Source organism: Mandrillus leucophaeus, unplaced genomic scaffold (genome assembly GCF_000951045.1).
Source record: "Mandrillus leucophaeus isolate KB7577 unplaced genomic scaffold, Mleu.le_1.0 Scaffold902, whole genome shotgun sequence".
Classification (NCBI taxonomy): Eukaryota; Metazoa; Chordata; class Mammalia; order Primates; family Cercopithecidae; genus Mandrillus; species Mandrillus leucophaeus.
Window position 1 is genome coordinate 754475 of NW_012109831.1, and position 24258 is coordinate 778732.

Here is a 24258-nt window from a genome sequence, read left to right on the forward strand (position 1 = left end):
CACATACACAAGTGACCCCAGAATAAACCAGGCATTGGCAAACACTATCACAGAGGGACAAGGTACAGTAAAAAAAAAAAAAAGAAAAGTTGAGGGAGGAAAGGGTTAAATACATTCAGAGAGGCTGGGCACGGTGGCTCACGCCTGTAATCCCAGCACTTTGGGAGGCCAAGGTGGGCGGATCAAGAGGTGAAGAGATCGAGACCATCCTGGCCAATGTGGTGAAACCCTGTCTCTACTAAAAATACAAAAATTAGCTGGGTGTAGTGGCACATGCCTAAAGTCCCAGCTACTTAGGGGGGCTGAGGCAGGAGAATCACTTGAAGCTGAGAGGTGGAGGTTGTAGTGAGCCAAGTTAGCGCCACTGCACTCCAGCCTGGCAACAGAGCGAGACTCCATCTCAAAAAAAAAAAAAAAAATTTGTTCAGAGAATCTGGAGGATCCTCAGAGAAGGGGTATGATTTGAATGAATATTCATGTACTCATTTACTGACCACCTATTATGTGCCAAGCTCTGTGTAAGCACTGGCTATACAAAGGAGAATAAAACACTGTTCTATTTTATACCTCATACAATGGAAGTCATTGGAGGCTTCTGAGAAGTCTCCAGAAGTCACCCACAGGAAATAGACAGAAGTAGGATGCAAAGGATGCCTTGAGGTTTTTAGGGTACTGAGTCATAGCTGTTCTAACAGAGTAATAGATCTGGGTTAAAGGAACATCTAGATGACCTGCCCAAGCTTACAAAGGGCACAGCTCTTTGAGCCGCTTCCAAAGGACGCCACATCTCCATCATAGCACTAGCTGCCTGACCTCACCCCACTCAGCCTCCACTCTTCAGCCTTTTCCTCTTGAGGCACCTAGCATTGAAACCACAGCCAGAGCTGAAGACATTGCACCCATGAATTAGATTTTATCACTTTCAGTCAGGAGAAGTCCTGTCATTGCACAAACTGTCCTTAAAAAACAGGAAGTACTCTCTCGTGTTAACTGAAAGAGCAAAAGAGCTGTTGATTAGGAAACTATTTGAAAACCCTTGGGATCTTTGTCTCTCCCCGATCCCCATCCCCGACACATACATACACACACACACACACACACACCCCCCTGCTGTTTGAGTTAAAAGCAAACAAAAAAACCCTGCTGAAAGTACCTTCTTGGTTCCATCATAGTTTGGTCTTTCAGTTGTTTATAAGAACAGATGGCACACTGTTATTTGTAAGTGTTTTAAATGATGTGCTTCTCACAATGGACACGTTGGCATTAGCCCTTTACACATACCAGGATAGGTGGGTGACTGGAGGTCCCATATTCCCAACCCATAAAGTGCTTGTTATTGGAACTACTCTGCAGAACAGCCAATTCACTAGTGTGTCTGGAAGGCTGGAAGGAGGGACCATGAGGGGAAGCTACTTCAGACCTCACAATGAAAGAAAACAAAACAGATGAAGTGGGGCATGTTACTCCTAGGAGTAGCTACTGATGCTTTTGGTGCTTTGCACAAGTGTCCAATCACCCCATCACATGGCCATTGATAACAGGACCGACACTGAGCCTAGTGCCTTGCACATAGAGAGTGTCAAAAAATGTCTGATGACCCAGTATCGTGTCTACGGAACACAATATGTACTCTATAAAATGTAGTCAAACACATACAGCATAAGTAGCTATAATCTGAGAGACAAACTCTCTGCTTATAGGAGACTCAAGTTTCATTTGCGGCCATGGCCTTTGGTATTTCTCTCTTCCTCTTACATGGTTCTATCTCTCAGCAGCCCCTCCAGGAATAGCTGAGGGAAGAATCACACCTGAAAAAAGGGTGGAAGACCCCAGGCAATGTCACTGATAGATACGTCTTCCTGTTCCCTGAAAAGGAAGCAGTACCTGAGCCATTCACAGGAGGCCAGTGCATCATCTGAGAGCTTTTTCCATCCCCGCTCTCTTTCTGTAATGCCCTGTGTAAACTCCCTCATCCCCATCTTATCTCCCTACCACACAGATAACCACCAGCCGGCTCTAACTTGACACATTCTGTGATCTGGATCTGTGGCTCCCGGAATGCTCCTCCCATACTTGGGGAGCTGCAGGCCCAGATATAGGGGAGTTGTGTGACCAACCTTCAAACTTTCCTGGCAAGGAGTCAGTGGCCCCGGTCCTCCGCTTCTTCTTCCTCCTCCTGTCACCATCTGCGATGGGAAGGGGTTCGCTGCTGCCCATCTCTGGGAGATATGAGGAGAAGGAAGGGAAACATCACTGTACTGATCAAGCTGTAAATTTACCCAGAAGGAAAAAAAAAAAAGGTAGTCGGGGGAGGACCCAGGAGGCTTACACTGATGGTTTTTAAATATCTGTGAAGACTATTGATTTGTTTTGACCTAGGAGGAAAAACTAAAGGCAAAGCCATTATGGGAGATCATTAACTGTGGAAAGGAGCTCAGACAGGCAGGCTAGATTAAAAGAAGCCAGCGGAAGCCTGCTTTAACCAAGCTCATTAGCGCATGGATTTAGATCTGCCACCGGTCAAACCATATTCTCCAAACAGAACAATGACTCCATAGGCAGAACATGACCTGTGACATCCTCCAGCCTCAGCATCAGAAAGGCAAAACCGAGGGAGCTAGGCAAGAAGGGGGTTGCGAGCAGGGGTCCATGCAGATGAGTCACAGGCTCAGCAACATCGCTATGGATGCGCACAGGGCACAAATGGCCTGGAGTGGAGACAGCCTCTGTGAAGGTAGCAATAGGGCTGGGGTTCAAAATGGCCCCAAATTACTTCATGTCCAAGAGCACGGACTTGAGTGCCTATGGAGCCTACGGCATCCTCTCCTCCCATAGCTCCTCCACCAGAAGGGCTGCAGGTAAGGCCCATTCAGAAGTCGACAGTTGACAGGTCTGCGCCAGGCTGCTGGATGAGGTCACTTATTGCAAAAAACCTTATTATCTCTCATTGGCAAGCACCTGGCTCCCCATCTTAAAGGGAGGATTTGTCAGGCAGGCATTCAGACACTGCACAGATTGGGCAGAAACAGGTCAGATGGAAAGAAGAAGCAGGACACTGAGATGGGAAAGAGAAAAGGAGGAACAGTGAACCAGTGCCCAATCACAGTCCTGTTTCTAAGACACTCTAGTATGGGCCTTTCCCTGTTAAAGATAAATTACTTATAGAACATGTCATGCCCCTGATCCAGAGTGGAGCCTTAATACTCTTTGCCTGCAGTTAGAAATAATAAGATTTCTCTGAAGTCTCTGGGTCTAAATCCCCACCAGGGTGATTAAACCTTTACATCCTTCTAAAATAGAGGCACTCGAGTGCTGATGGGGTATACGACGTGAGAGACTTTTAGACCAACCTTCAATAAACACAGGCTCTCGGTTGTTGGTGTTGTTTTTTTTTTTTTCCTTCTTTTTTTTTTTTCTGAGAGCTTTTAAAATGGAAGCTGGCTCTTCGCCCATTGAGGGGAAAGGCCCACTCTCTTCTCAGAGGATCCGGCGGCATACGACCAGAGAAAGAGCAAGTCTGCTAGGAAGACTGGTTAGTGCCCAGGCAGGTCCACACACTGTTCTCAGAGGCAAGTACATGCCAGCCATCAGGAGAAAGCACACAGGATGGCACTTTCAACACCACAATCCAGACAGCACGGTTACGCAGCCAAGTGTCTGATAGCTCAATTTAGGCGCATTCTTCCATCCATTTTGGGGATCTGATGACAGCACATTTTTAATTATAGTTTAGAATGGGGAACAGATAAACACATGGATAAAAGAAATCCACAGAGGATCTCAAAATATAACCGTAGCCAAGAGCTTCAAACACAAGATATATCTGGGGACGGCAACACCCTATGAATTCAAAGAATTAAACATCTGGCTGGGCACCGTGGCTCACGCCTGTAATCCCAGCACTTTGGGAGGCCAATGCGGGCAGATCACTTGAGGTCAGAACTTCGAAACCATCCTGGCCAACATGGTGAAACCCTGTCTCTACTAAAAATACAAAAATTAGCCAGGCGTGGTAGCGGGTGTCTATACAGTGCCAGCTACTTGGGAGGCTGAGGCAGGAGAATCGCTTGAACCTGGGACGTGGAGGTTGCAGTGAGCCAAGATCACGCCATTGCACCCCAGCCTGGGTGACAGAGCGAGATTCTGTCTCAAAAAAAAAAAATCAGCACCTCAACACCCACCCTCACCAAGGTAAATTAAAAGGAAAAAAGCTGCCCAAATGTATGACACAGTGGGAAATTCAGCAGAAATAAAACGCAGGGTCACTTATCTTCAGGAGCTCAGGGAGGGGGTGCTGGCCATCGGGGCAGCAGGCTGAGAAGGAGGAACCACTGTCTCTCTCTCTTGCCCTGACCTTGAGTGCAGTCCAGAGGCAACCCGTGTCCGCATCTATTTTCTCATCAGCACCGCAGGCTCAGTGCAGAGGAAACAGATTTGGGTTTCAGCTCTTTCTCCTTCCCCTGTCCACACTCTGATGGAGGGCCCCAGGACAAGCAAAACAGCCGAAAGGCAGGCAGAGCAGAGGAGCAGCAAGAGGACTGGAGGCATTATAATTCACAGGGGACACTCAGGCACATGACTTTAATGAGAAAACCCTGTTAGCGACAATTTATACTTGGTCTTTACCACAGCAGGGCTGAGGGAGCCTCTTGTGCGAGAAGCATACCTCAGAGCACTGCCACACACGTAATATTAGATTTTATGGCTTCACACACACACAAAGATAGAGTACCTGGTATATTCTGCATGGATTTCAATGAAAGAGGGTACGCCAGAAGGGACAAATGGTTAAGACTTTCCTTGGAAACGGAACTTGGAGAGTTGTTTCTGAAACTAGGAAGGAAAAAATGTAGGAAGATGGGTGAAGTGAAAGAAACATGCTTAGTTTCTCTGGTTACAAAGGGGGAAGAGAGAGGTGTCATAATCTCACCAAAGCGTTGCTAGTTGCCCATGTGGAGCCTGGCCACACACTGTTTTCATCACAGAGTCCACTAGCAGGTTTGTGGGGCCTTAATTCACCAGGCACACACTCACAGGATAAATGCTGCCTCAGGGAGTGGGACCCCCCCACAGTAAAGCTTCACCTCGGCTCACCTGCTTCCCTTGGCCTAGGAATTCTTCTTGGTCACCAAAACCCAGCTCAATAGTCCCCACCCTTTTGCAGCTCCCTGATAACCCCAGATGAGTTAAGGTTTCTACAAAGACTTTGGAAGTCTGTTAGGCGCTATGCAAATGGAGGGTGTTACTGAGCAGAACTAGTAGTTGGTGCTCCATCCTCTGCTCTCAAACACCCTGCGAGAAGCTCCATGAGGGCACTGATTTTATTTGGTCTTGACTGCTCCCCTGTGTTCCTAAAGGCCGAGATTGTCCCCTGTTCACTTGTTTCTCCTACAGATCATGGCACAGTGTCAGACACATAGCAGCCATCAGAAATTGCACTGAAATGGAAATAATATGAAATGACATGCATACTGTTAGGTGCGGGGTATGTCACACTGGCCCTTTAGGTACCAAGTGCACATCCTGAAAGAAACATGGGTACAACTTTGCCCTGCAGACAATGCAGAGTAAGGCTACTTAGTTCTATGAATCCAGTTCAGGAATTCTACTAATTCCTGGATAAACCCCCTTTCAAAAAAGGGTCTAGAACACAAAAGGTCCTTCACTTTCTTTTCTTTTTTTTTTTTTTTGAGATAGAATCTTGCTCTGTCATCCAGGCTGGAGTGCAGTGGCACGATTTTGACTTACTGCAACCTCCACTTCCCGGGTTCAAGCGATTCTCCTGCCTCAGCCTCCCGAGGAGCTGGGACTACAGGCGCATGCCACCATGGTGCCTGTCTAATTTTTTGTATTTTTTAGTAGAGATGGGGTTTCGCCATGTTGCCCAGGCTGGTCTTGAACTCCTGACCTCAGGTGATCCACCCGCCTTGGCCTCCCAAAGTGCTGGGATTACAGACATGAGCCACCGCACCCGGCCAGGTCCTTCACTTTCTAAACAGAAGCCTGGTTCTTACTACAGGATTGAGCAATGTGTCCGTTATGATAGAGGAGGAAGTGGGCACTTCTCAGTTTTCAGGCAGATCCCAGCTGGTCTGGAGGCTCCCAGTACTTCCGCTGCCTCCAGCCCTTGCCTTCCTCTTGGGAATGGCTCAGCGGTCCACCACGTGTCTATTAGTGGAGGTGGAAGTGGAACTGAAGCAGCAGCAGGCTGCTTGCTGACAGGGAAGGCACACAGGCTTGGCATCAGGCGAGCAAGGCAGAAGCCCTGGTTCAGATATTACAACAGAACCAAGGCCAAGTTACTGTGCCTCTTAGAGTCTCAGCTTCCTCATCTATCGAATAGGTTTAAAAACACACCCACCCTGTCTATCTCACAGGTTGTTGTAAAGACCCAATGATGGCCGGGTGCGGTGGCTCACACCTGTAATCCCAGCACTTTGGGAGGCCGAGGTGGGCGGATCACCTGAGGTCGTGACCAGCCTGACCAACATGGAGAAACCCCGTCTCTACTAAAAGTATAAAATTAGCCAGGCATGGTGGTGTATGCCTGTAATCCCAGGTACTTGGGAGGCTGAGGCAGGAGAATCACTTGAACCCAGGAGGCGGAGGTTGAGGTGAACCGAGATCACGCCTTTGCACTCCAGCCTGGGCAACAAGAGCGAAACTCTGTCTCAAACAACAACAACGACAACGACAAAAATACCCAAAGATATACTTCATATGTTTCCAAAAACATATGCACATGCACAGGTATGTATGCATCTACCAATAGAGTAGAAAGACTAGACGGAAATACACAAAACTGCTAATACACATACAATTTTAAAAAGCGCCAACTATGTGGATATTTTGTACACATTATCTCTAATTCTTATCATAATCTCAAAAGGTAAATATTTTTGCCATATTTCAGGTAAGGAAAGCTCAGAGCAGGCAGCTGGTAGATTAAATAACCTACCCAATGCCAAACATCTAGTTAGTGGTTTAACTGGGATTCAAACTCAATGCTGCTCTTTCAAGTCCAGACCATTTCTAATATATAATAGTTTTCTCTATGTGATGGGGTGATTTTTATTTTCTTCTTTATACTTGCAATATTCTCTTAACTTGTATACAGTGAAATTTATTTTTTACGCAATTCTTGTTTAACTCACGTTTTATTTTTAAATAAAGTACACCATAATCTTTCTCTAACACATATTGAATTTGGTATCTGATTTTAGTTTTTAAAAATGTGTCTGGATTTCTCTGTATTAAAATTCAACATTCAGTGATGAAAGAAACATTTTAGGAATAATGGTGCCTTGAAGATACTAATTTCACAATCATTCAAAACAACCAATGTTATTTTTTTAAAAATGCTACTTCTTAAAAGTAAATATTTTATAAAAACAAATGAAAAAATGTGCTGAACATTGGAGCCTGAGAGCTACAGTTCTCCTCCACTGCACGAACTGCAGCAAGCTGCTTAGCTTCTCTGAGGATCAGTTTCCTTGTATATGAAATGAAGTAAGCAGAAGGCCTGGGCTGTCCACGTCACAAGGCTGCTGTGAGGATCGAATACGAGACTAGAAGTGAAAGCGCCGCTGACTTACTCTTCAGTAATACTTTATTTATTGGACACCTACTGATCATCTGCTGCTAGACAATGAGAGTACAAGAGAAGACCCAGTCTCTTCCCTGATGGGCGTTTAAATCTGCTGCTGACACTTAAAACAATTTCAACACAGTAGGACACGTGCTGGGACAGGGAGGCACCAGGTGCTGTGGAGCAGGCGAGAGGAAGCTAACCCAGTTGGGTAACTACAGGAAGAGACAGGTAAGCCTCAATACCTGAGGGATGAGTGGGCTGGTCAGGCTGGGGCCTGGGAGAGAGTGTCCCAGACCAAGGAAGGGCTGGTCAGGCTGAGGCCCTCCTGGAGGAGGGACAGAGGGTCAGTGGGGGCCACTGGTGATCGCTCTGGCTGGCAGGGGCACAGAGCACATGGGAAGAGCGATGACATTAGCTCACAAGCAGTCTCATCGTCATCGATGACAATGTCTCCATTCCTAGGCATATGTTTATCTTGTTTTCTCCATTAAAATAGGAATGCATATTTCATTTCTTTGTAAAACCTGTTAGTGAACAAGCACTGATGGAACTGAAAGGATGTTAAGTGTTAAGGATACAGATCCAAGAATCATCCTGGTTCCTGCAGGGGAGAGGTACAGAGAACTCACAGAGCAGATGAGGAGGGGTTGGGGAGGCTTCCTAGAAGGACTACTACAGCACGGACATTCCTGACATGCAAGTACCCATCCACCATTCTGCCCCGGAAGGTGACCTCGAGGCCCACCTTCTGAAAGAACTGTGTTACTTCTCCACAGTCTTACGAGCCACACTGTCCCCAGAGGAACCAGATCTGTACTCCAAATTTTGAAGAGCCTGCAGAGAACTCATCAGCTTTCATATCTGTGCGTGAAACCAGAGATGATCCTCTCCCCACTAAGAACCTGACTTTGCTGGCTAGCTCAGCTCTGCAAACTTAGCTCACACTCCTCTCCCAAGCACTTCAGAATTCTTTTCAAGGTCTCCCCAACCTTTAAGAGCGATTTCCCTCAGCCAAAAGAGCTTTCTTGAGAAGAAATAGTGGTGAGAGCAAGCAGAGGAGTGTAATTACCGACCCTTCTCGGGCATCAGCTAGCTGAGCATTCCACAACAAATGGAGAATGCAGAAAATGATCAGGAACTGAGGGACGCTGAAAGGAAGTGTCATGGGCACTCTAAGGAAGTGGCCAAGACCAAGAAATGTGAGACAGAGGAGGCAATGAGGGGGTGCCTGGGGAGACTGACCCCAGAACACTTACATCTTTGAAGTAGCAGCCGGAGCAGTATTAGAGTCCACATGACTACTCCTAGTAGTGACATTACTCACACACACACGCTGCTTACTGTAGGCCAGGCAGCATTCTTTTTTTTTTTTTTTTTAATGATTATTATACTTTAAGTTCTAGGGTACACGTGCATAACGTGCAGGTTTGTTACATATGTATACTTGTGCCATGTTGGTGTGCTGCACCCATCAACTTGTCAGCACCCATCCACTTCACCAATGCTACACTTTACATATACTAACTTATTTAATTATCACAACTTTATGAGCTAAGTATCCAGATTTTACAGATGAAGAAACTGAAGTACAAAGAGATTTAATGATTTGTTCAAGGTTACATACATCGTAAGTGGCAGGGCTGAGATCTAAATCTAGTCTGGCTCAGAATTCAAGCTTTTAACCATTACACTGTATTTAAATCTTAATGCTGAAAGGCAGAAGGGGGTAGCTAGTAAAAGTAGCCAGGCACCAATGAGAATGCTTTTGTTTATAAACCTTAGCACAGAGCTTCCCTGCTGATGTGCTGTGAATGAGATGTTGATCCCCTCATCAGGCCTCCAGTCACTCGCTGTTACTCAGGTATGCAGAACAGTATCATTTTCAGCATGTGCTATGATGTGAAAAGGTTGGGCAGCACTGCCCCAGCTTCCAGAAATATGAAGGCATTATTACCACATTATTATCATCCTATTCATCGAAAACCTCATTCATCAGAAGTTTCTTCTTCCTGTTCTGAGCTTGCCTTGTATTTTGTGTTTTGTCATCTTATGAAAGATGAGTTACCAACCAAAGTCCACCCACGTTATTTCATGGCAGTTCTGGTGTCAGGTACAGGCTACGTTCTTCTGCCTGACACATTAGTGGGAAGATTGGTTTTGTGGCATCATTATTATGTGGGGACAAGGAGAGGGTACACTCAAACACTAGTCAGATTTAACACATGATGGATGAAAGGAGTCACTTGTAAAGTCAGCTCAATCAAAGGACAGTCTGTTCACGGTGATACTGCAAGGGGCTAAGGTATTCTTCCCCAAGAGTCTGGTGTGAGGGGAGGCTGGGCCGCAGCATGCAGGTGGCAGCGTCTCGCTTCGCTGCAATGAAACTGGGAGGTGAGGCCTGCTAGGGTGCCAGCAAGGAATCCCCCACAGGCCTCAGACAGGACTGGGGGCCTGAGAATCCCAGAGACAAAAGGTCACAACTCTAGTCCATCTTCTCCCTCTGTTCTGATTCTGGGATCACAAGCAGCCTTCAGAGCTGTCACTGCATCTCCTGGTGGAAGGAACGGCAAGAGGAAGGACATGGAAGGGGAGAAGGAAGTGTGTGCTGAAGAAACAGCAAGCAGGCGGAAAGGGCTGGGTGCAAATGGGGAGCAGCGTGTAAAAAGCTGACGAAGGTGGGCTGCGCTCAGGCCCCCAGGCACAAACACAGCCCTCGAGGCTCTCCAACCCCCAGCCCCTGTCTACCTTCCAGCCTCAGCACCCAACACAGCCATTGTTTCACGGAAAAATGAAACTAGCGGCTAGTTCCGCTTGCAATTCAAGGGATCCCACACGTGCTTTTCCTTGAGTCAAGTGCTGTACTTTGGTTTGCCACAGAAGTGCTTTATGAGTATTTCAATTTTGTTACACAGAATATTAAAGAGATCTGTACTCAGGGTTGGAATTCAATAAAACTGATAATTTTTGCTACTTCATCAAGGACATTCTTGTGTGAAAATGGCATTTAAAAAAAGCCAGGTGCGGTGGCTCATGCCTGTAATCCCAGCACTTTGGGAGGCTGAGGTGGGCATACCACCTGAGGTCAGGAGTTCGAGACCAGCCTGGCCAACATGGCAAAACTCTGTCTCTATTAAAAATACAAAAATTAGCCGGGTGTGGTGGCAGGTGTCTCTAATCTCAGTTACTCAGGAGGCTGAGGCAGGAGAATCACTTGAACCTGGGAGACGGAGGTTGCAGTGAGCCGAAGTCGTGCTACTGCCCTCCAGCCTGGGCGACAAAGTGAGACTCCATCTCAAAACAGAAACAAAAACAAAAAACTGGGAGTACAGAGCAGTGGGGAATACAATGGCTACTAGCACAGTTCAGCATCACCACCTGGACCAAGGCACCAATAGTATTACCCATTGTTGCTCTGCAACAACAGAGAACATCTTAGTACTATTACAAAAATCATTTTGACTGCACAGATTCCTGGAAGAGTTTTGGGGACCCCCCATGGTCTGCAGTGTATGCTGCGAACCACTGGCCTAGGTGATGGGGAGGGACTGGGTGTGACTGGAGCTGTGCCTGGGGGCCACGGAATTGACTGTGATGCGAAGAACAAACTGGAGGCTAGAGAGTGAGAGCTGAAAGAGGCGGCTGTAACAGCCCTGGGCAGGGCGAGAAAGGCCTACGATGGAGACAGGGAGAGCAGGGAGAGCAAGGAAGAGGAGGTGAGGTGTGTAACAGAGTGAGGGAATGAAACCATTGAGGCAGAACTGATCCTAGTCCTACCAAATGACTGAAGAAGGTGAAGGGAGCAAAGACCATGGCTCTTCTTGAAGGAAGGGACAGTGTCTAATTCCTCTCCATCCCCACTGCCTAGCATGCAGTCAGGAAGAGGCGGGCCTCATTACATGTTTATTAACCAAAGTCAGGTCACCATACGAACAGTAGGACCATCAAAGAGAGGGAGAATTCAGGAAGCGGAGCTAGCTGGGGATGGGGAGCAGGGAAAGACAATGGCACCACCGGGGAGCTTCAGATGAAGAGGGGTGACATAGCCACCAGGGACTACGAAACTCACTGATCAGGCTAAAACCACTCTCACTCAGCCCTCGTCTGACCCAAATCTGCAAGTGAGGCATTATTCACAATCTCCCAGGCATGACAAACCTCCGGTGACAGTGTAACACAGAACACTTCAAAATGTCATCATATATATCACATATAACTTAAAAAAAAACCTGAAAAGATACATCTCAAATTATTATTATTTTTTGAGCTAGGGTCTCGCTCTGTCACTCAGGCTGGAGTGCAGTGGCACCATCTCGGCTCACTGCAGCCTCCGCCTCCCGGGTTCAAACAATCCTCTTGCATCAGCCTCCCAAGTAGCTGCGACTACAGGCATGTACCACCATGCTTGGCCAATTTTTGAATTCTTCATAGAGACAGTCTTGCTATGTTGCCCAGGCTGGCCAAATTATTAGCAATGGTTATTCGGGGAGGGACAGTGTCTAATTCCTCTCTATCCCCACTGCTTAGTATGGAGCCAGGCAGAGCGGAGCTTCATATACTTCTGTTGTGTTTTAACTTGTTTTGTTATGAAGTAGTTTTAATTTCATAATTAAATAGATCTGGCCAGGTGCAGTGGCTCACACCTGTAATCCCAGCACTTTGAGAGGCCGAGGCAGGCAGATCACTTGAGGTCAGGAGTTTGAGGCCAGCCTGGCTAACATGGTGAAACCCCATCTCTACTAAAAACAAAAATTAGCTGGGTGTGGTGGTGCACGCCTGTAATCCCAGCTACTCAAGAAGCTGAGGCAGGAGAATCGCTTGAACCCGGGAGGCAGAGGTTGCCATGGGCCGAGATTGCACCACTGCACTCCGGCCTGGGTGACAGAGGGAGGCTGTCACAGAAAAAAAAAAAAAAAAGTAAATAAATATGTTTTAGTTATATGTTTTCCTTATGACCCCTGCCATGTCATTCTGTAGAAATGTGTTCCTCCTACTAAGCGTTATCTGAGTTGTACCAGGGCAGCTCCGCTAATCCTAGCTAACCAACTAAGTGCTGAAAACCACGATCTGCTAGATGGTCTCTTACCTGCCCCTTCCTCTTGAAATGATGGATGTATCAGATCATTTCCATTTGAAGTAATCTAAGGATAACTGAAATGTACACCCAATCTTACCTATAGGTTTTTCCAACTTTTGGGAAGATACCGTCTGTAAACTTGAAATCCCAAATGAAATAAAGCCCCTGTCAGGGAGTTGGTGTCTTCCAGCTACACGAAGTGTCTCAATGGCCTTTGTACGTAGCTGGCAATCTTCGGTTCTTCACTGGCCTCTGACATGGAAACCTTGAAAAAGCAGAAATAGAAAGGAAATCAAAATGCTGACTTAAAAGGACCAGAAAAGAGAAAGATCAATCTGAACATGCCCCAAACCTATGAGTTACCCAACTAAGTAGATATACACACGGCAATCACAGATTTCTCATCTTTAAAATCAGACATTTGAATTAAATTTTTTATAGAGATAGAGTCTTGCTATGTTGCCCAGGCTGGCCAAATTATCAACAATGATTATTTGGGAGGGGGCAGTGTCTAATTCCTCTCTATCCCCACTACCATTAAGCATTGGAAGATTTAACAAAGGGCTGAGTGAAATTTTTCAGATTCTGTTTCCATTATGGGATTCCAGACCCAAAAAGATGTAACTGGACCTGGGTGATAGAAATAGACACCTCTGTTCTGAGGAGTCTCAGGCAAAAGGCAAAAGTTGACAGGCCGGGCGTGGTGGCTCATGCCTGTAATCCCAGCACTTTGGGAGGCTGAGGCAGATGGATTGACTGAGCTCAGAAGTTCGAGACCAGCCTGGGCAACATGGTGAAACCCATCCCTACAAAAATACTAAAATTAGCCAGGCGTGGTGGCATGCACCTGTAGCTGCTTGGGAGGCTGAGGCAGGAGGATTGCTTGAGCCCAGGAGGTTGAGGCTACAATAAGCCAAGATCATGCCATTGCACTCCAGCCAGGGTGACAGAGTGAGGCACTCCCCTGCTATCCACATTTTTAGAGAAAAATGTGGCCAAGTCCAAGTCTCACAGGCAAGAGGTAACAGAGCCCGAAAGATAAGTAGATGCTGAGAGCAGCAAGTGGCATGAATGGGAACAAGGTTTTGTGTTGAATACATAATTATTGCTAGTTTTCAATCTGATGACTTCACTTTCTCTATGTTCACTGTTATTTTAATATCATGGCTCTAGCTATCACAAGTCAAAGTTGCTTTGTCAACTTCCCTATGAAATAAATATGCATTTCCCCTTTTCTCAGTGGGAAAGCCCTGAAAATGCAACTTAACTCTGAATTCTGAGCCTTTATGCCAAAATTTCTAAAAAGGCTTTCTAACCGGAAGTTGGGTGTGTTTCACCATGACCTCAACCACATGTCCCAAGCAGGACTTGTGTCCAACCCCCACCCACTGCCTCCTTCCTCCGATTTCTCTTCTTCTCTATCAGATCATGTCACCCTGCCAGTTACTCCTCAAAGGCAAGCACATATCTTTTTCATCTTTGCATTACCAGCATCTAACGTAGTATCTGGCAAAAATGGGCTCTAGTGAATCTGAATGAATTACTTCATACACAAAATATCTCTTTACTGTCCAATAAAGATGTTAGCACAGTGGATAGTCCTTCCTACTATGCTCTTCATTCCCAAACAAAACTGAAACCCAGTGAAACTATTTCCAGGGCCTAAGGAAACTCAGGGTATGCTCTCTCTCTTCATTTCTACTACCATGCTTCCAGGGACAGCCTTGAACACCTTTCAGTGACAGGATCTGGCTCTATTAGCCAGGCTGGAGTGCAGTGGCATGATCTTGGCTCACTGTAGCCTCCACCTGCCAGGCTCAAGTGATCCTCCCACCTCAGTCTCCCAAGTAGCTGAGACTACAGGCACAAGCCACCACGCCTGTCTAATTTTTGTATTTTTTTGTAGATACAGGGTCTCGCCATGCTGCCCAGGCTGGTCTTGAGGTCCTGAGCTCAAGTGATTTGCCTTTCTCAGCCTCCCAAAGTGCTAGGATTATGGGCATGAGCCACCACACCTGGCCTTGAGCTTTCATTCTGTCTTTAGTCTTGTCATAGGTTTAGATCCCCACCTGGTCCCTTCTTGTTACCTATGGTAGGAGTTGGCAATTTTTTTTCTGCAAAGTGCCAGATGGTAAATATTTTAAGCTTTATGTGTCACATGGTCTTTGTTATGACTCAATTTTGCATTTGTAGAGAGAAAGCAGCAGACAATATATAAATGAATGATTGTAGCTATATGTCAATAAAACTTTATTTTTGGACACTGAAATTTAAATTTCATATGATTTTCATGTGTCATAAAATATTGATCTTTTCTTGATTTCTCCCCAACCATGTAAAAATGTAAAAAGTACTCTTAGTTTGCATCCACACAAAAACAGGCGGTGAGTCAAATACGGCCTGTGGGCCATAGTTTGCGAACCCTTGGCCTACAGTAGAAAAAAAAACCCTCAGAATTCCTTACGGACTTCGCGTATTTCGCCACATGGAGCCACCTTAGGCTGGGGAAGTAGAAAGCGCAGGGCTTTTGGGCATTAGGTGCTAGGTTCCAGTTCTGGCCCTACCACCTACCATCCCGGTAGCCTTGCACATAAAATTCAACCTCTGTGAGCTTTACTACCATCATCTATAAAATGGGGGAAATAACGCCTACAACACAGAGTTGTCATGGCAATTAAGTGAGCTAATATATATAGAGCTCATGGCACCAGTATCTGGCATACAGTAGGCACTCAATAGTAACTCTTATTCCAGCTTCTGACATGGCTTCCCCAGATCAACTGCAGCTCTGGAAAGCAACCCAGCCACTCTGTGAACCACAATTGGCTGCAGGAGGGAATAAATTGACAGCAAATACAAAGGCAGAGAGAGAATTTGGAGGTTTTCAGATACATGCCACAGGATTCTAAGTGCCTGGTTAGCCCTAATTCCTTCTGGCACCATGTAAAATTTCTCTAGTCCCTTTTTCCTCCTCAAAAATTACTTCTCACAGTCCTTAAAGATTCTTGGCATTCTTTACCAACTACCCAGATGGACCCTGTAGCCCTCTCCTCATTCCTGTACCTTCTGCTGGTATAGGGCTGCGGTGGGGAAGGGTGACCATGGTCAGACCAAACCTACACAGATTGATCGGCCTTCAGCTGGGTCTTAAGTAGGCTGGGCCTGGTGAGGCACCCAATTCTCTCTCAATTGTTCATGAATTTCTTGCTGTACTGGGAATGAAATTTCTTCAGCGCTTAAGAACTAGACTTTCTACAAAAGTTTTAGAGCCAAAAAAAAAAAACAAACAAAAAAAACCACCATGTATACCAACAAAAGATCCATCACATTACTTTCAAGTAAGAAAACATCAGTGAGGCACAGGTAAGGCTAAGATTTATGGTATCTCTACCCTTGGTCCAAAAAGCCAGATCTTGGCTTTTTGTCACTTCCTTGCTCTAAAATTTCTAATGGGTGTCCACTGCCCCTGGAGTAACCAAGCTTCTGTGCTGTCACTCAGGGCCTCCACCATCTTGTCCCAGACCAACCCTCTATGGGAGTCTTAACCTGCAGTCTAGTCAAAAGGGACTGAATTTCCACCTGATCGCTCTAACCAATTCCCAGCTTCCCACACTTGTGCATAATTAAATCACCTGTAACATTTTATTACACGTCTTCCCCTAGACTGTGAGCTAGGGACAGGGTACAGACTATGTCTCCTTGATCTCTGGGTCCCCTACACCTAGCAGAGGCTCTGACATGGGGCAACCACTTCATAATTGTTAATGAATGGATGGAAACAGCTGAAGTTATTCTTCCCTTAAGCTGTTTTAGCTGGACTCTTATTAGAAGACCGAGTACAGTCTGGGTCACTGCCACAAAGCAGAAAAACCGAAGAGAAAGAAAAGAGGCATGACCAATGTGATCCAAGCAATGGAAAATAGGTTTTAAGAGTGAGGTTGAAGAGACCAAGGCTGTTTAGCTAGGAGAAGAGAAGATGAGGCCTAACTGGATTCTGACTTTAAGTACAGAAAAGGTTATCATGAGAAAATCTTGATCTCATCCTCCCTTTATAATCAGAAGAAACTTTTCCATATTTATGGAAAATGGAACAAGAAGAAATGACTTAAGTTAAGGCCCGAAGGGTTTAAGCTGGACAGAAAGAAGAACCAAATTAGGCACCACTTTTCCAGAGATACTGTTATTGTACTTTTGGCAAGTGAATTGGAGGAGTCTTGCTTGGCACTTTTGTTGAAGGCTGTGCAAAAAGGAATACATATGCTGCTCTGTTCCTGTTTACTGTGGAGAGAGGTGGGTGAAAACACAAGTCAGGCAAGATTTTCTAAAGAGGCACTGATTTTTATTGACCCATTTCCTACAGGCACTTTCTGCCAGGTTATGCATTGCAACAATGTGCTGGAACAATCTAGTATCTCAAAGGTTCCTGATAGGGCAATGGAAAGAAAGAGAAGGTAACAATGCCGGGGAAGGGAAGATGGCCCTAATAAATACACTTTCTATAAAAACAGTACCAAACTGGGCATTCATATATTTGTTAATATTATTACAATTAAAGCTCACATTCATTGAGCACCTACTATGTGCCAGGCACTGTGCTGTTTTATCTCAATTCTCTTAACAACCCCATGAGGTAAGTAATATTTGTATTCTCATTTTACAGATGAAGAAACAGAAACTCAGGAAGATTAAATAACTTGCCCAAGTCACACAGGTAGCAAGTGGCAGAGCCAGGACTCAAACTCAGGTAGTCTGACTCTGGAGTCCATAAACCTAACTACTGTCCCCCTGTAAGGATGAGATGCTGGAATATAAACTTTAGTCTCTCTGAATCCTGTTCATATTCTCAGCTCTTCCTCATACAGTCCCAAGTCAGGACATTAGCAAGAGTTGAGGCCTCAGAAGTGAACCGAAATACTCCTTTGATTATCAGCATCTATAAAATGGGGGCACTAACACCCACATCACAGAGTTGTCATGGGAATGAAGTGAGCTAATGTATACGGAGCTCATGGCACCAGTGCCTGGCATACAGTAGGCACTCAATAACTAGGAACTGTTATTCCAGCTTCTGACATGGCTTCCCCAGATCAACTGTGGCTCTGGAAAGCAACCCAACCACTCTGTGAACCACAACTGGCTGCAGGAGGGAATAATCTGACAGCAAAAACAAAAGAAAGAAACAGACTGAGGACTCTCAGATGAAAATGAGCACATGCAGGACTTGAACGCCAGCCTCTGGACTCCAAGTTAGTGCTCTTTCCTACTTACAGACTCTTGCTGAATTTGAGGGTGAGAAAGTGGAGAGATAGGATGTGCCAAATGGGCTGCCTCCCGCAACAGACCCTTTTGTAATGAACTGTCAATCTCCCATCAGAACCCATGCCTGAAATACCAGGGTCCTGCAGCCTCTGTAAACTGGTTCGAAGATTCTACTAGCTAAGGATGGCAATGCACTGATTTATGGCATTGTGGGTGCTGCCAAAATGCTCACCTATTAAACCTATCAAGCAGACCTAGTCCATGCAGCTTCCAAACTAGGCCAGTGATTCACCGTTTTAAGCCTCTTCACTGATGTCCCCATTCTGGGACCATCTTTGCTCCAGTCTAACCTCCGCCCGGCTGCCAGAGAAAACAGAGCGCCAGTCAGGGCATTTGGAGTCTCGCAGCATAAGGAAGATAACATGGGCCTTTGAACTCAGCACTGCTAGTTTTGAACCAAGCTGTGCCCTTACCAACTATCTAACCTTGGGGAAGTCACTTTAATCTTTCTGAGGTCTGGTTTCTTCATCTTTAGATTGGAGATAAATAGGCCTATATTACAGAATTAAATATAGTATGTAAAGCATCCAGCATACTGCAAGCCACAAAGCAAAGGAGACACTTGATAAATGCCAGTGCTCTGCTCCCTACTCCGCTCTCTACATTTTAGCCAAAACCTGCCACTTCGGCTTATTTCTTCTCACTAACTCCTCTCCCTTCCCACAACACATACACACACACACACACACCCCCTTACACCTGTGCATTTCTGCCTCTCAACCATTGCTCAAGCTGTTCCTTCTCCCAGGAATAAACTCCCTCCAAGGCCCAGCATAAATTCTCCACCTTCAGGAATCCTCTGATCATGCTGGGATTGATTTCTCCTTCTCCCAGACTCCCACTTTGTTTACATTCCTTACTACATTTACCATAGTCAGTCTGATTTCAGTTATTTATGTACTTATCTATCTTCCAAACTACACTGGAGGGAGAAGGTTCTGAGAAGACAATTATTTATAGGAGGGCAGGAAATGTGTTGTTTTCCTCTGTGTGTATTTCTCAATACCAGGGTCTTGTACATAGCAAGAGCTCAATATGTGCTTATTGAATTGAATCTTTCCATCCTATACTGGGAATCTTTACAGAAAGATCCTGGACTGAGTTCATTCTGAAACTGCATTTACTGCCTGACTTGATAAATAGGGAATTTTTGAAGTACATGAATATTCCTAAAGTAAGATCCACTAATACTCATGTGGGCTTGTTTCATTCCTTCATCCATTCTTCCAATACACTCTGGACTCTTCTTGGGGTCTCTCTCCAACACACAAGGAGACATTGCTGGGACAACATTTCTCACTCACGGAGATCTGGGAGCAAGCTCTTGGAGAACTGCTCCACCCCACTGCGTAGGAGGTGACTGTCATTAAAACCATACTAAAACCCAGAGTTGTGGAATTGGAAAATAGATCTGAATGATCTGCCTTAGTTTCCAAGCTATAACATAGAGTTAAAAACACTTAAAACAGTGTCTGGAACACAGCAAGTGTACAATAAATGTTAGATGTTGTTTTAACGACGAAGTAGACTGGAAAAAACAGAGTCATGACATTTCACTTCTAGAACTATCTCCACTACTGACTGATTCCTTGTGCAATCTTTTTTTTTTTTTTTTGAGACAGAGTCTTGCTCTGTCGCCCAGGCTGGAGTGCAATGGTGCAATCTCAGCTCACTGCAACCTCTGCCTCCTGGGTTCAAGCGATTCTCCTGCCTCAGCCTCCCAAATAGTTGAGATTACAGGTGCTCGCCACCACGCACAGCTAATTTTTGTATTTTTAGTAGAGATGGGGTTTCACCATGTTGGTCAGGCTGGTCTCAAACTTCTGACCTCAGGTGATCCACCTGCCTCGGCCTCTCAAAGTGCTGGGATTACTGGTGTGAGCCACACACCTGGACTCCTTGTGCAATCTCGATCAAGTCCTTTCCCCATCTATAAAATGGTGGCAGAACCAGATGGTTGGTTCCCAAGCTCCTTCTACCTTCGACCATGTATATTTTTTCTGTGATCAAGAAATAACTTTCTCTTCCACATGCTGAGGCTGTTGGCAAGGGAAAATGTGCATTTATAGCTGCTGGTCCCCAGATGGGAGGAACCACTGTTTCCCAAGGCCAAGGGCAGAGTAACTGATTAGAAAACCACCTGTGAGTTTTCCCCTGTTTAAACTGTACTATTAATACACCCAGTGCAGGTCTCTGAACAGAGCATTACCTACCTTCCAACAAAACTCACAGTCAAGGCAAGACAAGAGCCTGAAAACAATGGCTGCAATGAAGAATCCTTGCTTGTGCAGAACTATTGTACTTTCCTGCTTTTGATGCCTGTAATTAGGGCATCAATCTAAACTAGGGCCCTCCTTAGGCCCAAAGAGGAGGAAAAACACAAAGTCCCATTCTGAACCTGACAGCTCATAACACAAGGGCCAAAGCTAGTAAATAAAAAATGTCACTGACTCATTTAACCACAAACACTGCAGAGGCCTACTATGTGCTGGCCCTATTCTGGGCAGAGGAGGAAGGAAAGAGACATGGTGCCTTGCCACCTACCTACTCAGAGTACATATGGAGTGTACATACCCCTAGGTAGACTATGATGAGAGTTACATTAGAGGGTCAGCCTCTGCCACAGAAGACAGAAAGGGGAACAAGTAATCCAGCAGAAGGCTCAGAAAAGCTTCACCATGGAGGCCACATGAGATGTAAACCTTGAAAGATGAGGAGGAGGACGGAAATCCAGGAAGAGGGAATATAAGCAAAAGCTTGAGCAGGAACATGCAGGGAGTGTTTGAGAAGCAGAGACTTGGCTGGGCACGGTGGCTCACACCTGTAATCCCAGCACTTTGGGAGGCACAGGCAGGCAGATCACCTGAGGTCAGAAGTTTGAAACCAGCCTGGCCAACATGGCGAAACCCCATCTCTACTAAAAATACAAAAATTAGCCAGGTGTGGTGGTTCATGCCTGTAATCTCAGCTACTCAGGAGGCTGAGGCAGAGAATCGCTTGAACCTGGGAAGCAGAGGTTGCAGTGAGCCAAGATTGCGTCGCTGCACTCCAGCCTGGGTGACAAAGTGAGACTCCATCTCAAAAAAAGGAGAAACAGAGACAACTAGTTTATTTTGACTGGACCACAGGTTGCAGGTTTGGGAAAACCAGGGGAAACAAGGAGGGCAGAAGTTTGGGAACAAATGGTGGAGGAAGAACTTGTCTGAGGCTGGAGTCTAAACTCTACATCAAGCTTGTCCAACCCACGGCCCTGGATGGCTTTGAATGTGGTCCAACATAAATTCGTAAACGTTCTTAAAACACTGAGATTTTTTTTTTTGCAATTTTTTAAAAAGCTCATCAGCTATTGTTAGTGTTAGCGTATTTTATGTGTGGCCCAAGACAATTCTTCTTCTTCCAATGTGGCCCAGGGAAGCCAAAAGATTGGATACCACTGCTCTATAAAGTAAGCAGTGACGCCCACCAAGGTTTCCGAGCAGTGTCTCGAAGAGCGCAGGGGCACCCATGAAGATGATGCAAAAGGAACCAAGTAATTAAATTACTCTGGGACCACATTACAGGAGACCACATGCACTTCCTAAACACATGCTGGGCTCTGACAGCTCCTGCTCACAGAGCTTCCCTCTCCCATGGCTTGGCTTCATACAATCTGAGCTGCCATCTCCCACAACTGTCAATATCTGCAAAATACCAGAGTAACAGAACTCCTGACCAACTCTCTGGATTACAGACAGAGAAGCGTTGAGGTGGGAGCAGATGGGCAGAGGGGGCACCAAAGCCTCTAGCTGGCTCAGTTCCATATAAAACCCAACCCTAGATTTCCTCTTCACATCACTTCCAGCCGCCCTCTAATGAAGGGCTGAAGCTAAGGAGAGTGGGCTGAAATCACCTGGCTGATGGGTGGTGATTCAGTGAGACACTACACCTACTGTCCAGCATGTGCCTGGCACATGGACAGTGGTGCCCTTCCCATTCTGCAGGGTCAGTTCCATCTGTAAATCCCACTGAGGCTTCAAGGCCCAGGTCACGTCAACTCTTCTCTCAGAGCCTTTCTAAAGTACCCCAATCCAAAATGACCGAGCTCCTAGAAATCACAGCTACCATGTATTCAGCACCCATTACATAACAGGTGCCATACTAGGTGACTTCCATATAATCCTATTCAACCTTCACAATGGACCCTATTATGGCCATTTCCTAGGGAAGAAAGTGAAGCTCTGTGAGGGGAAGCGGACTTGCCCCAGGACACACAGCTAAGAGGCGGAAGAGATGAGATCTGAACCCAGGACTCCCTGACCCTGAAGTTGAGCACTTCTAACAACACTTCATTCCTGTGAGCCTGCCTGCCTCTGATCTGCCACTGACAGGGAGCTTGGAGCTCTCTAGGAAGACCGGGTGCACCTGACACTCTTATTACCTTTCCCTGTGGACAGCCACCCACACAGGCAGGAGCCTTCACATACTGAAAATAAACGAAAACAATTAATTTAAAAATAACGCAGTACACAGATTTCTCAAATTCCTCACGTGAAAAACTTCATGACACTGGACTGCCTGAGCCCTGTGCCCAGCCATAGCCTCGGTCCCGATCCCTGGGAAAGACTGAGTCTCAAACGGGCCACAGAGTAAGCGCCATCTCGGACACCGGCCGCGCCCCTACCCCAGGCACAGACGGAGCCCCGACAGGTCGTAGACAGCTCGAGACAGTCCTGAAAAGCGTCCCCTTAGGCTGTCCCTCCGCAGCTGAATCGGGTCGTGACCTCGGGCCGCCGTGAAGGCCCTGACTGCCCCCTTCCGGGCATACGAACTCACAGACCCCGGCCCCACTTAGCTCGGAGGAATACCTCGCACGTCTCGCTTTTACCTTCGCTGGCTCCCGCCGGGGAGCGGTCGCGCGCACCCCTATCTGCTGATCGCTCCTCCGAGAACGCGGAAGAGGCGGTGCTAGATCCAGGGGGTGGGCCCGACCAGAGAGGGGCGTGAGGAGGCGGAGTTGCGCCTGTGCCCTGATGGCTACGCGGGGCCGCCTGGGGGAAGGGGACTCGAGCTGAGCGAACTGCGCAGGCGTGACAGAGAAGAGGCGGGGAGAGGGGAGATTACTCCCAAGTGGGTGGGGCTTAGCTCTTCCGGCGCTTTCTTTTCCGAATGGAGGGTGGAGAAGCCCGGGAACGAAGGAGGCTGCGTGCGGCAGGTGTAATTAACATGCACTGAGCGCTTCTGCAGGCCAGGAAGGAATTTTAAAATGCCTTTTATATGTAGGGAAACGCTGCTAGTCTTTTCTAAAACGGGGGCCAATTCTGCACAATTTCTTTAAAGGTCTGAGTGCCTAGAATTTCACCATGAGAGTTTCTACTTGAGTACATTATCCCCAGTAGTTCAAAATTTTTAAAACTTTTAAAAGTTCATTTATTGGGGAAAAACAATTGTAAATGGGTTAATGCCTCAACCAGCCTCCCCACATCCCCTTCCCAAGTCTGCAGCTGCGATGAGAAAGGATGAGAGTGTGGACTGGGATTTAATTCAGGTGCTGACTCTGAGTGATGGAGGTAAACATGCCTTCTCCGCCTGTCTCAGGATTATTGTGAGGATTTGGTAAGCAAGGCTAGTTAAAGAGCCCCAGGATTTGCTTCCCATCATCCACCTGACAAACATTTGTTCCCTGTCTTGTCAGGGCTGTCCCGATTGGGAATATTAGTGAACATTCAGGACTTTGCTAGATTTCCCAATCTGGGTGAAGGCTGGAGAGGGGGAAGATCAAGCTTCTGTGTTCACTCCCTTCTGGAATCCTGCGGTCCAACCTGAGGGCCCCTATGTATCCTGACTTCTCCCACTTATCACCTTCCGTGGAGGCCCACCCAAGTTTCAAGTCTTCAGAGGCCCTGCTTGCCTGTTCCCTTCCCTGTTCCCTGTCTCAACAGCTTAAGAGACTCAGGACCTATGTTCCAGGTTCTCAAAGTTGCTATGTCCCTCACATGGCAACCAAGTTCAGTTAACATCTTTGAGGACTCTGGAGGTGCTCAGAGAAAGGGGGGCTCTCCCAAAGCAGGTGGAGCTCTAGTCATGCCTGTGGCTCATTTCACCACATATTCCACAGCTTGCTGTGGGATAGGGAGGAGAGTGGCAACAGGAAACCTGAGGCTGCAGTGTTTATGGGAGCCGGGGGTGATGCAGCATCCTTTACTCAATAGGTGGATACTCTGCCCTAGGCTGGAGAGGATGGCTTACTATCTAGGTCCCTGCTCCAAATATTGTTATGGAATTTTTTTTTTTTTTT

General features: G+C 46.4%; 1 protein-coding gene across 3 annotated transcripts in view; it reads right to left on the reverse strand.

Annotated features, from left to right (window-relative positions):
* Window positions 1–22957, reverse strand: part of MKNK1 (MAP kinase interacting serine/threonine kinase 1) — a 53519-nt gene extending 30562 nt beyond the window's left edge. For 2 of the 3 annotated variants that reach the window (XM_011969781.1, XM_011969779.1), the window contains exons 1-3: window positions 22849–22957; window positions 12763–12930; window positions 2118–2219 (exon numbers count right to left, since the gene is read on the reverse strand). In XM_011969781.1, coding sequence (XP_011825171.1) covers window positions 2118–2217 — 100 coding nt within the window. In that variant the 5' untranslated portion in view covers window positions 2218–2219; window positions 12763–12930; window positions 22849–22957. Of the gene's footprint in view, window positions 1–2117; window positions 2220–4732; window positions 4834–12762; window positions 12931–22848 lie in introns of all 3 variants that reach the window. The other variant, XM_011969780.1, reaches the window with a different exon arrangement.
* Window positions 22958–24258: the final 1301 nt, after the last annotated feature.